The 12,620-nt window shown below is 40.9% G+C and overlaps 1 protein-coding gene across 5 annotated transcripts in view; it reads left to right on the forward strand.

The window, feature by feature from the left end:
* Nucleotides 1-12,620, forward strand: part of SYCP2 (synaptonemal complex protein 2) — a 103,076-nt gene that overhangs the window by 58,337 nt on the left and 32,119 nt on the right. For all 5 annotated transcript variants that reach the window (XM_089513692.1, XM_089513694.1, XM_089513696.1 and 2 more), the window contains exons 25-30: nt 695-731; nt 3,411-3,484; nt 3,569-3,626; nt 5,284-5,354; nt 6,558-6,609; nt 9,301-9,475. In XM_089513692.1, coding sequence (XP_089369818.1) covers nt 695-731; nt 3,411-3,484; nt 3,569-3,626; nt 5,284-5,354; nt 6,558-6,609; nt 9,301-9,475 — 467 coding nt within the window. The remainder of the gene's footprint in view (nt 1-694; nt 732-3,410; nt 3,485-3,568; nt 3,627-5,283; nt 5,355-6,557; nt 6,610-9,300; nt 9,476-12,620) is intronic.

Raw genomic sequence — 12,620 nt, forward strand, 5'->3', positions numbered from 1 at the left:
AAATGTAATGCTGGGCGAGGGTACTACAGACATCATGGACTTCCAAACAGAGCAATATATAGGTTCTAGAGCAAATGAAGCTTGACTTTTTCCTAGAAATCAAAATGAAGCTGTAGTACTTTGGGCACATTATGAAATGACATGATTCACTGAGAAAAGGTGATAATGCTTGGTAAAGTTGAGTGCAGTCAAAAAAGAGGAAGACCACATTACAAATGGATTAATTTGATCAAGGAACTCATTCTTCTAAGCTTGCAAAGACCTGAGGAGGGCTGCTGGTCACCAGAACTCTTACAGGTCTCTCTTTCATAAGGTCATCATACGTCACCTTGACATCAGACAAGAAGATGATGTGCAGAACTTTCCATTTTTGCTGAAAAAGAATACATGTTCAGATCTCAGGCCTTTGGACTGTAAGATGCTACTGTATATATTCTGCATCACTGTCCCTGAGATCATAGGTCTGCACTGTAATAACAGTAGTACTATGTTTGCAGATAATGAACTATCTAGGGACCTCTGTTTTCCCAGCACAGTGGAATCCAGCACAGGGAGAGCACAATTTCTCTAATTTCCATTATGTTACACTACTGTAATTTCTCTAAAGTATAATAGCAAAGCAATTTTTTCCTTTGTAAATGAAGATTCAAATATGAATTTTACTTACATTATATTTTACTCATTTCTCTTGTAGCACATCTTTAAATAAATCTGGTTTCAGTGTTAGTAAGGTAAGTTCTTGGATTTTTTTTCTCTTTACATGTACAAAAATGTAGAAATATCATGTATATGTTCAAACAAAAGTGATATTCTTTTAAATTGATTTCACATCTAATTAATTAATACCTAAAACATCTTAAAGAGATTTTAATTTTATATGCTTTGCACAAAAGGAGAACAGTACAATTTAGGAATTGTTTACAATTTAGAAATGTTCACTTTTGTTAAATAAAGTGTATGGTGAGGCTGTTTAGAGCACCGAACATACTGTACACGAGTGACCTTTAGCAAGACAACAAGAGCCTGTGCTGTCCAGATTACTACTGGTACAGGAGACCTCTTAAACAGGCTGCTAAGGCCACTCAACCATTTTCAACCACTGAGCCCGTTATCTCACCACAACTGCTGCAACCTTCCACTTCAGCTACTGGCACTTCAGACTCCGGTTCAAATTTGGACTTGGTCAGTGTCCCACCATCAAAGCTGCCTCTACTTACACTTGGAGTCCTGGATCCATCCTTGTTTACATACATGAGGACCTTTATCAATAAAATGATGAGTATGGCAAAGCTGCTGGATCTCTCCGTGGCCCAGCCACAATCACAAATTGATGACCTGGTGTTTCCACTTGATTCCCGTTGACAAAGAGGGCAAGGTACTGGACTCAGTGGGTATAAAATTCTACTCCTCATCCACCCTTCTGTGAAAGCTTTCTATCTATCTAGCCTGCATGGACATGTACCATCATTTGTAGTGGGAAAAGCTAGCCCCCACCATCAACAAGATGGGTTACAAGAGAATAGCATCCTTCATCCAGTCCAAAGCCCATTAGTTGGCCGGCAAGCAGGTTATGACCTGGCACATTGCTGAATGCAGCAACAAAGCAGTGACTGATGCCATAACTCTCCACAGGGGCCTGGTCAGTGATTGAGGACTTGTCTTTTGATGATGGTGGGCTCTTCAGCACTGAAACAGACACCAAAATAGAGCACATCCAAAAGATGAGATCAGACATAAAAAAATACAGCTTCAAGCCTCTGGTCCACACAAGTTCAAAACCCAGGCACCTTTTGTATAGATACAACATGACTTTGAAGAGATCTATCAGATCTTTGTATTGCTGTGCCTTTTCAGTGTCTTTTCTGCTTATCAGAAGTTAACTTACTCTACTCAAGTTGAGGCTTCCAAGTGTTGACTGACTCTCTTTCAGATGACAGCTCGCAGCCTCTACACCACCAGTGTCAATGTGACATTTTAGACTCATAGAATCATAGAACTGGAAGAGAACACAAAGGGTCACCGAACATCAAGACTGTGTTATCATCAATACATACGCCCCCATCATCTCAGACTCTGGGGTCTTCAACATTGTCAAAAGAAGCTGTGCCATCGCCTCTCACATCCACACCTCCCTGCACCACACTACTCCAAGAGGCGGATAATCTCATGCAAAAATGGCCCATCAAATTTTTTTCTACAATTCAACACCATTGAAGCATCATCTCCAAGTATTTGTTGTCACCAAGAAGGATGGAGGACTGCACCCTATCCTGAACCTCTGAGGCATCAACCACTACACCCACCCACCCCATGTTGCTTCAGAATGGTGATGAATCTTTCTGTTGATGCAAGAGGACAATTGGTTCTTCTTTGTGGCCTCGGTGGATCACAAATGGGTTATTCTGCGCCTGCGCCGTTAGCCTGGAGACATTCTGGAATCACTAGGGAAGACTTTTGGGTAGAGGGGATATGCAGGATGTTGCCCTCCATAGTGATGGCGGGGGGAATATGAGGAGGAAAACATACCGTGCTTCCATGTAGCTGTTTGCATCTTATATCGGAAATTCAGCTTCTCATTTCATTGGATGGAGGACTGCACCCTGTCCTGGACCTCTGAGGCATCAACTACTACTAGTACTACTACTACACACACACACACACACTGCTTCAGAATGGTGATGCTTAGCTCAATCTTTCTGTTCATGCAAGAGGACGATAGGTTCAGCATCCTGTACCTAAAGGATGCCTCCTTCCTTATTTCAATTTGGGCATCTCATTGGAGTGGGGAAGAAGGCAATACTGATTTCAGGTCTTGCCTGGTGTTTCATGTTTTGATGCCTTGCATTTCTGTTACTGTTTGGTATACATTGACTTGTTTTACAATGACACTCCTGCCTCCTTGTGTAGCTTGCTAGCCTCCCATTTGTGTAAATCACAGAGACCACAAATAAGAATGATAAATTGCATTCCTGTAACTGTAAGTCTTTGAATGGTCATCTCTGAATTCACACAACTCCACCCATCATCCCTTGTTGTGTCCTGCCTGTCCTATGATTTACTGCAGCAGCATCCATGGAACTGGTGGTTGCAGCAGGAAAGGTCATATAGTGCTGATGCAGGTGGGTAGGACTACTGCTAAAATACTTGTGTACAGGCAGGCACAGCATAACCCATTTGTGTGAGTTCACAGATGACCTCTCAAAGAACTAGAATTACAAGTACGCAGCCTGCCCATCCCTCAGAGAATTGTTTTCCTCTTTGTTGTGGATTTTGAAAGTAGGGACATGGAAAATCTATTCCTCAGAAGGAGATGAAATTCTGTTGCATAACTTTCCTTCACAGTGAATTTTTTAAAAAATGTTGCATTGCATTATCACAGGCTTGCTTTATTTGGTGTTCTTTTTGCTTAGAAAAAAAATCAGAACCGCAGTTCAGGAGATTTGAAAACTACTACTTTTCTTAACATAACAACTAAACATCTTATGTAAGTAGACAACATTCTCACACAACTATAATCCTATTTTATATATTAAGAATATACTAAATAAAGTCTTATCTCTTTTGACAGGGATGATGTCTACAACTTTAACATAAGTGGATTTGATGAACCTACAATAAAACTTGGAGTAAGATCAACATAATAGCAAGTAATATAGAAAAAAATATAAATAGATAATCTTCAACACTGTGATCACTTTCAGTAGCAACGCTATCATGGAATATGGCAGCTAATCCAGTCAGTGGATCTCTAGATACCAATAAGGGACATTTAGCTCATTACTATAATCTATAATTTTATAATTTATAATTTTCCCAGCAATATGCCATTGGATTTTTTTTGCACTGGACTTCAATCAAGATTCCACATTTCCCCAAAAACAGATCCCCTCAGAGGGATAAAGTGGTAGCTGGTGTTAAAAGAAAAGAAAGTAGATTTTATCATACTAATTCCTCTGGTTTCTCAATACAGTATTAGTTTTTATGTGGGTTTGCTTTCATTTACTTATTCATTTATTTAGTTAATATCATGCCTTTCTCCCAGGATTCAAGATAAATTTGTTGTATTAAATGAAGCATTAATTTTATTTAGTTATGGTAACACTGTGATCAAGTTGAATATACTTCATAAAAACAGTACCTATGGGGAAAGTGAAAATCCCCAAACACATCAAAAGACACAGTCATACGCAATGAGCTCAGGGTGTGCACACTCATATGTAACATAAATCCCTATGGAAGACTGCTTAAATACAGAAGGGGGAAGCCAGTGTCACAGAAGGAGAACTGCTTGCACAACCAATCTTTTTCTGGATGGTGCAGAGCAGCAATTCACAATTGCATTGATTATATAAATAAATAAATAAATGAAACTTTTATTTAATAATAATAATAATTATAATACAGTTTATTTATAGACCGCTTTTCCAAAATAGATCAAAGCGGTGTACAACAGAACAAAACAAATCAATTCAAAATAAAACATAACATATTACAATCATAATCAAATGATAAAACTACTAAATTTACAATTAAAAACTATTAAAACCATACAACTATTAAAACCCAATACAAACTAGCTGGATAAAACAATGTGCATATCGAGGGAAAATTTATATCCCGCTTTTCTGTGACAAGACAATCAAAGCGGCTACAACATGTTAAAATCCACATTTACAAATTTATGTCCCAAATTCCCCCCGTTAAAACAGGATTAAACAAATTACAATTAAAACATCTATTAAAAACACAATAAAATACAGCGAGGACAGAGCGGTGGGCTGATACATGATGTGGGGGGCAGTCATTCTGTATCCCTTGCACCTAGCACATAAGCAGGAGTCATGTGTTCTGTGTCATTTTGCATGTTGACTCCTCACTTGCCCTCCCCAAGTTTTTTTTCTTCCCACCTTGCCACTACTAGGGTTTTCAGTTCTCACTCATTAAATCTAAAATTACCCTTTCTAGAACTTGCACTTTCTACATTTGTTTGTTTCCCTTCATTTGTCTGTTATTCAGACCTTCCTTTAAAAAACAAACAAACCTATCTCTTGTTTTCTACTATCTTTTTCTACTCTGGTATGTTTTTCTGTTGATTAAGCAGATTACAGGGGGGGGGGATTTGTAGATGTGCACTGCACTGCCTGTCTTTGTACATTTTCATTGCCAAAAATAAAATAAAAATCTGCTTTTTTGAATGGCATAATCTTTAAAGAGAGAAGGACAGAAAAATCAGCCATAAGGAGTATTGTAATGGTGATTATTGTTTTGATGTTTTCATTTTAGATCCAAGAGTTTCATCTGACTAAGTTGGAAGCTACTAAGTTGGAAGCTACTACAGATCTTTCAAAGAGAATGTAAGTATATATAATTTTTTATCAGTAGAAGGATGGTTAGACTGGAGGCTATAAGTACAAATTCTTGATGTTGGCAAGGACACTTTTTAACACGTACAAGGCTTACTCTATGCTCAGTGTGGTCATATACCACATGCGTGAGTCAGAAAAAAGTAAATTCATACAACAGGGTATTTACTTCATCTTTAATTGTTTCAGGATTGAATTAATCCTGCCATGATTATGTCAGGACTGAGTTAATCCTGCTATGATTCTGTCCTAATTGACATGCTGCCATGATTCTGTGCTGACTGATATGTTGTCATGATTCTGTCTTGCATAATATGCTATGTGTCACATACAGTAATAGTGGGCTGTGTGTCATATCTGTGCTATGTCTTAATATAGATATATGGTGATAGGAAAATGCATTCTCAGGGGAGGGCTAGGTAATATACCATTGGTATTTAATTGATGTATTTGGTTGCTTATACTTGCTTGTTGTACTTTATGATTTAATATCCTTACTTGTTGGTATGGTGTATGAGATCTGAAATGCAATTCACATGAGGGGGGCATGTTTGTGAGACACACATTTGGGAAGCAGGTAGAACATGTTAATATCGTTTAGGTTGTATAAGAATGATCAATGATATGTAATAGAGAAATTGCTAAGGGCTTTTATATATTAAAAGTGCATGTGTTTAATATTGCAATATGTTTAACATTCCAATATAAAGGGTGAAGAAAAGACTGTTCAGCTACTGTGTGTAAGAATGCTTGTGGCTTGTGTGGGAGGGCTTGGTGCTTATTAGTTACTGTTAGTTATTGTTAGTGAGCTTGTTGGCTTGCTGTTATCAGCTTGCTCTAACAGACAAAGATGCCTTGGGAATGTGGGTAAAAGCCCTTGAAACTAAACTTGCTGTTTGGAAAATTTCTTAGCTGTTGTAGTGAGAACTGAAAAGTTTTGCCCACCAAATTTGGAAGGAGGAGCTATGCCTTTCAAATGCTTTCATTTGATGTATGTGTTCTTGATATTTAGTTCTGTCCAAAGATGGACAGAACTAGCCACATCTCCCTGACTTCAGAAATAAAGATTGTTGTGCACTTACAGAAGCCTGATTTGCTGAGTTTTGTGTGTATGTGTGTGTGTGTGTGGGGGGGGGGGGGGAGTTCAGCTACTTCTGAAAATTGTTACCATAGGTTATGTCTTACTCATTTTAGCAATCATGAGAATCAAGAAAAAACCGTAAGCCGGAAGAAGCAATATAATAAGGTATTTTAGAAAAGAAAATAGTTATTAAAATATTTCAAACCATTTGTTTTGTAAAGACATTACTTAAGTGTTGCAAAGAAATCCATAAATTAATTTATAGGTACAGTTGGCCCTTAGTATCTGCAGGGTATCCATTCTGGACCCCCCACGGATACCAAAATCCACGGATGCTCCAGCCCGCATTGTTCCCAATGGCGGCATGGTCACATACTGTAGCTTCGCCACCATTAGGAATAACAGAGCTTCCTCCCTGTTAAGAGCTCAGAAGGCCAGAGAGATCGTGCTCCTGGATGAGCAGAAAAAGTTAGCTCAGGGCCCCCTAGGCTGCCTCTGCTCACCTCTTTCACATTCTCTTCAGCCACTGGCTGGAGGAAGCTGTCAATCACCTGGGGAAAAGGGGCAGGTGATTGACAGCTCCCTCCAAGCAATGGCTGCCTCTGCCCCACCCCTTTCACATTCTCTCCAGCCACTGGTCAGAGGGAGCTGTCAATCACCTGGGGGGAGGGCAGTGTAAATGGTCGGTCCCTCCAGCCAGTGGCTGAATAAATAAATAATAATAAAATCTTTATTTCTATACTGCTTTTCCAATAAGATCAAAGCGGTTCACAGATTCAAGGAAAAAGTATACATCACATCATATAACAATACAGTTACAATCTCAAATACATTTCCATAAAACATCGTATAAAAACAATTTAAAATATCACAATCGCAGGTTAAACATCTTGAGGTACACTTCAATTAGGGGATAACTTTCTCTATAAAGAGTCAGGAGGGTATGCTAGGCGGAAAGGATAGGTTTTCAACGCCTTCTTGAAAGCATCCAGAGAGGAACTGAGTCAAATCTCTTCAGGGAATTTATTCCAGCACATCGGAGCTATTGCTGTGAATGCTCGTTGGTGAGTTACAGCCAATCTCACCCTAGAGTACTCAAGTAAGTACTTTCCTGTTGTTCTGAGAATGTGGGGCGGATTATGTAAGGAGAGGCGTCCCCTTGGGCCCAAGCCATATAGGGCTTTATAGGTGATAACCAACACTTTGTATTGAGCCTGGAAGTTAATTGGCAGCCAGTGAAGAGATCTTAATATAGGTGTTATATGGTCTGACCTTGGAGTTCCAGTGACCAATCTGGCTGCAGCGCTTTGAACTAGTTGAAGCTTCCGGACCTGATACAGAGGTAGCCCCATGCAGAGCACATTACAGAAATTCATGCGAAAGGTTACCAGTGCGTGTACTACCATTTCAAGGTCCTTTCGGTCCAAACAGGGACACAGTTGGCGTATCAGCTGAAGCTGGTACCAAGCACTCCTGGCTATTGCATCCACTTGAGATGATAACTGTAGGGATGAGTCCAGGAGTACTCCCAAACTGCAAACTCTGTCCTTTGGGGGAAGTGTGACCCCATCCAGGACTGGATGGCAAATTTCCCTGTCTGGACTTGGGGTGCCTATCACGTGTACCTCTGTTTTCTCTGGATTCAACTTGAGTTTGTTTTCCCTCATCCAGCCCATTACTGACTCCAGGCAGGCATCCAGAGGAGAGATGCCATCCTTAGTCACTGTGTCAGTCGGAGACATGGAGAGATAGACCTGGGTGTCATCAGCATACTGATAACACCATGCTCCATGTCTTTGGATGATCTCTCCCAGCGGCTTCATGTAAATATTAAACTGCATGGGGGACAGAATTCTGCCCTGAGTGACACCAGATGTCAGCTCTCTTTTTCGAGAGCAGCTGTTCCCCACCCCCACCATCTGGAATCTTCCCGAGAGGTAGGAATGGAGCCACTGGAGCGCAGTGCCCCCGATGAAAAGAAAGAGGCGGGGCAGAGGAAACCTGGCGAGCTCTGAATTAACTTTTTCTGTTTTTTACAGGAATGGCTTCTCTGGCCTTCTGATCTCTCAACAGGAAGGAAGCTAGGAAGCCCTGTTTTCCTAATGGTGGCACCACTGCGTGGCCACACTGCTATTGGGAACAGTGGGGGTCATTTTCTGTGGATGCTTAAATCCACGGATGGCAAATCCGTGTATACAGAGGGCCAACTGTAGTCTCACAAAGAATAGTTCCAGATGTTTTCTATTTTTCTCCTTAATGGACCTTTTCTCCCCTGGAATTTCCATCTGGTAAGAGGAAAAATGGATGGAAGAATAAGTTGGAAAATATAGGAGACTTAAAAATAGAAAACATTGTCTCGACTTGTATGAAGGGGATAGGGAAATGGAAGGATATAAGTCTCATCTTGAGGCACCCAAAATTCATAATATTATTGTAAATAGGTGTTGAATCTCATGGGGGTTTCTTAGGCAAAGGATACTCAGAGGTAGTTTTGTCAGTTCCTTTCTCAAAAATTTAGCCCACGACACCTAGTATTTGTTGACAGTCTCCCATCCAAGTACTAACCAGGGCTGACCCTGGTTAACCCCTAATATAAATCAGGATCTGGTATCTTTAGCATATTTAGCTTCTACCAGTCCAATTCTATTACATTAACCTGTATAGGTGTCTTGAGATTTATTTCACTTTCTCTGGTCAGAAATAGTGTATAAGTTTTATAGTCTATGTTTCTAGACCACTTATTATATTCATGGGACATAAGTTAATCACAGCTAAATCACTTGACTCAGTCATACCTAATTTACTGTAGATGGATTAGGTCCTACAAATCTAATGGCAGATTTTCTTGTTTAACAGAATAGAACTAATAAAAACAAGAAACACCTTTTTAGTGACACAGATACAGAATATAGAGGTGATGACACTAAGACAGATATTAGCTGGATAAGAGAATCGAATAGAAAACCTAAACCTCATCTTGTAGACTACAGCAGGATGAAAAAACAGAAGAAATCTAAAGTTCTGGAAGCAAGTAAGCAATGTTTACAAATGTCATTTTTCCTATATTTAAGGAATTGTTGTGTGGCCTATGTAAAGAAAAATCCTGATTATATGACATTAGCTGTCTTATCTAACTGCCTTACGAATTTTCAATTTGTTTAAAGCATGTCTCATAAATTTGTAGACTTGAATATTATATTTCTCCCTGCCATATCTAATTAGAAAAAGTAATCATGTTTAGCTATTCCTTGACAGGGTAAATGTGCTATGAAAATTATAGACAGCTTATTTTTCAATGTATTTCAACAGAAGATTATTCATTACAATTTAGAGTCCCTTTCCTATCTTTTTCCCCTACCTATTTACTTAAACCTCCCTCTGCTCTGTTGTTTGAAGGCCTTTCCCCCAATCAACTCACTTCTGGTATCAGAACCCGCCCCCCCCCCCCCCGGAAGAACAAAAATTAAAGCAGCAAATCATGGGATGTAACATGAGAGAGGGATATATTTTGCTCCCATACCAATTTCCCATGATTTAGTGATTAAAGATTACACTCTTAGAACCTCTCATAGCCAATTTGCATGCATATTGAAACAGGTGTGGTTCCTCACTCCTCTCTGTTTCGACTGAGGGATTGAGAGTCTTTGACAAATATTTGTCTTCTAATATGGATTCTGTGTGGGGACCCATTGTCACCTGGCCACCTAGGTGTCCAGCTTGTGATGGCAGTAAAAATCAGACTGGAAGAGTTAATACTGACACTCCAATTAAGCATTCTTACTGTATTTTCCAACGTACAAGACGACTTTTTAGCCCAGGAAAATTTTCCCCAAAGTCGGGGGTCGTCTTGTGTGCCGGAAAAAAAAAAGCTAAGCCTGCTGGTGGGTCCTAAAGACCCACCAGCGGCAAGCCTTCTCCTGAAGGCAAAGGAGCCGCATGGTGTGTCCTCCTCCTTTCCTTCCCTTTCCTTCCTCCCCTTTCTTCTTTCATCTCCTTTCCTTCCTTCATCCTTTCCTTTCCTTCCTTCCTTCCTACCTTTCCTTTCCTCCCTTCTTCCTTCCCTTCCCTTCCTAGGTTTCTCTCTCTTTCTCCACCACTTCCTTCCTTCCCCCCCTTCTTTTTCCCCTCCTTCCTTCTCTCCCAGACTCCCTCCCTCCTTCCTTCCCTTTTTCTTCCTTTTCTTCTCTTCCTTCCTTCCTTGCTCTCTTCCCCTCCTGTCCTCCTTTTCCCGGGCGGTGGCATTCCTCTGGGGAGGGGCGGCAGGAGGTCTTTCTACCTTCCCTCCTGAGGCTCAGTCCTTCCCAAGAGAAGGAGCAGAGGGTTTCCCGCGCTCTGCTTCTGCCTCGCCTTCTCCTCTTCCCTTCCTTTGGGGGAAAGAGAAAGCTCCGGAGTCAGTTGGGAAGCAAGGACCCACTTTTTGTTGCCAGGCAAAAACACACTGCAGCAATAATCCAATCTGAGACTGCTTTAACAGTTGTGGCTCAGTGCTAGGGAATTCTGGGAAATGTAGTTTTGTGAGAGATTGAGCCTTCTCTGTCAGAGAGCTCTGGTGCCACAATAAACTCCAGTTCCCAGGATTCCCTAGCACTGGGCCAAGGCAGATAAAGTGCTCTCAAACTGGACTATTGCTGCCCTGTGTTTTGGACCTTTTTCTTTTCTTTTCTTTGGCTAACTGGAGAGAAAAAGAAAAACAACAACTCTTGGTGCTCAGAGAAACCAGCCAGGCTGCTCCTTAGGAGTCTGGCTGGAGGCTTTCTTTCTTTCTTTCTTTCTTTCTTTCTTTCTTTCTTTCTCACATGCCTCTCACGCTGTATCTACACCGTAGAAGTAGAATGCGCCATCCACTTTAATTGTCGTGGCTCCATCCACACAGAAGCATAGGATTTGTAGTTTTTATAAGTTTTATAAAACTACAAATCCTAGGATTCCAATAGGAGCCACTTGAACTGCCACAGCTCCATCCATACAGAATCCCTGGGATTTGTAGTTTGGAGCAAACCCCCCCCCCCCGCATTCTTTGGGCAGAGAAGGCAAAAGACCTTATAAAACTACAAATCCTAGGCTCTTAAAGTGGCGTCAAACTGCATTAATTCTACAGTGTAGATGCACCAAGACGAAGGGCGGGAGGAATTGTCGAGGCGGGTGAAATAATGTTGTGTATGCTGTTATTTCAAAAGTGGAACACACTCCTTCCTCAGAGTGTAGTGGACTCTCCTTCTTTGGAGGTCTTTAAACAGAGGCTGGATGGCCATCTGTTGGGGATGCTTTGATTGTGATTTCCTGCATGGCAGAATGGGGTTGGACTGGATGGCCCTTGGGGTCTCTTCCAACTCTAGGGACATTATCAGAAGGCCAAGCCAGCTGGTTGAGTCCTAAAGAGAGCTTGCGGCTCCCCTGACAGGAGAAGGCAGCCAGCTAGCTGGGGCCTTCCTCTTTCTCCTCCTCTTCCCCTCTTCTTTTTCTTCTTCTCCTCCTCCCCTTCTTCTTTTTCTTTCCCTCTTCCTCTTCTTCTTTCTCCTCCTCTTCCTCTTCTTCCCCTCTTCTTCTTCCCCTCCTCCTCCTCTACTTTTTCTTCCCCTCTTACTCATATTCTTTCTCCACCTCCTCCTCTTCTTCCCCTCTTCCTCTTCCTCCTCCTCCTCTTCTTTTTATCCTCTTTTTCCTATTCTTCTTCTTCTTTCTCCTCCTTTTCTTCTTTCTCCTCCCCCCTCTTTCTTCTCTGCCGCTGCTGCTACTGTTGTTGTGTGCCTTCAGCTCCTTTCTGACTAATCGTGGAAGAGAGGGGTAGTCTTATATGGTGAGTATATCCCAAACACTCTATTTAAAGTTTTAAAGTTGGGGGTCGTCTTATACGCCTGGTCGTCTTATACGCCGGAATATACGGTAAGTATATACTTTATAGGTTATACTGTATTATATGCTTTACAGTATATTACACTCTGTACTCTATATGTATATTTGTAGGTGTCAAATTTGGCAATGTCATTAGTTTGGCCGGTAACAATAGGTTAAACACATACATTTGTGGTTTGGCTGTAAACTATAGGTTTGATGAAGTTCCAGAAAAGTTGAAGCATACTCAAGAACCATGCAAGTATTGGTAAATTTTTCATAGCAGGACTCAGTACCTGCCAATTAGAGGAGAGAAAAATATTGTAGAGTTTTCAAGAGAGAGT

This window comes from Sceloporus occidentalis, unplaced genomic scaffold (assembly GCF_023333645.1).
Source record: "Sceloporus occidentalis isolate IW3139 unplaced genomic scaffold, rSceOcc1.0.p SCAF_3, whole genome shotgun sequence".
Classification (NCBI taxonomy): domain Eukaryota; kingdom Metazoa; phylum Chordata; class Lepidosauria; order Squamata; family Phrynosomatidae; genus Sceloporus; species Sceloporus occidentalis.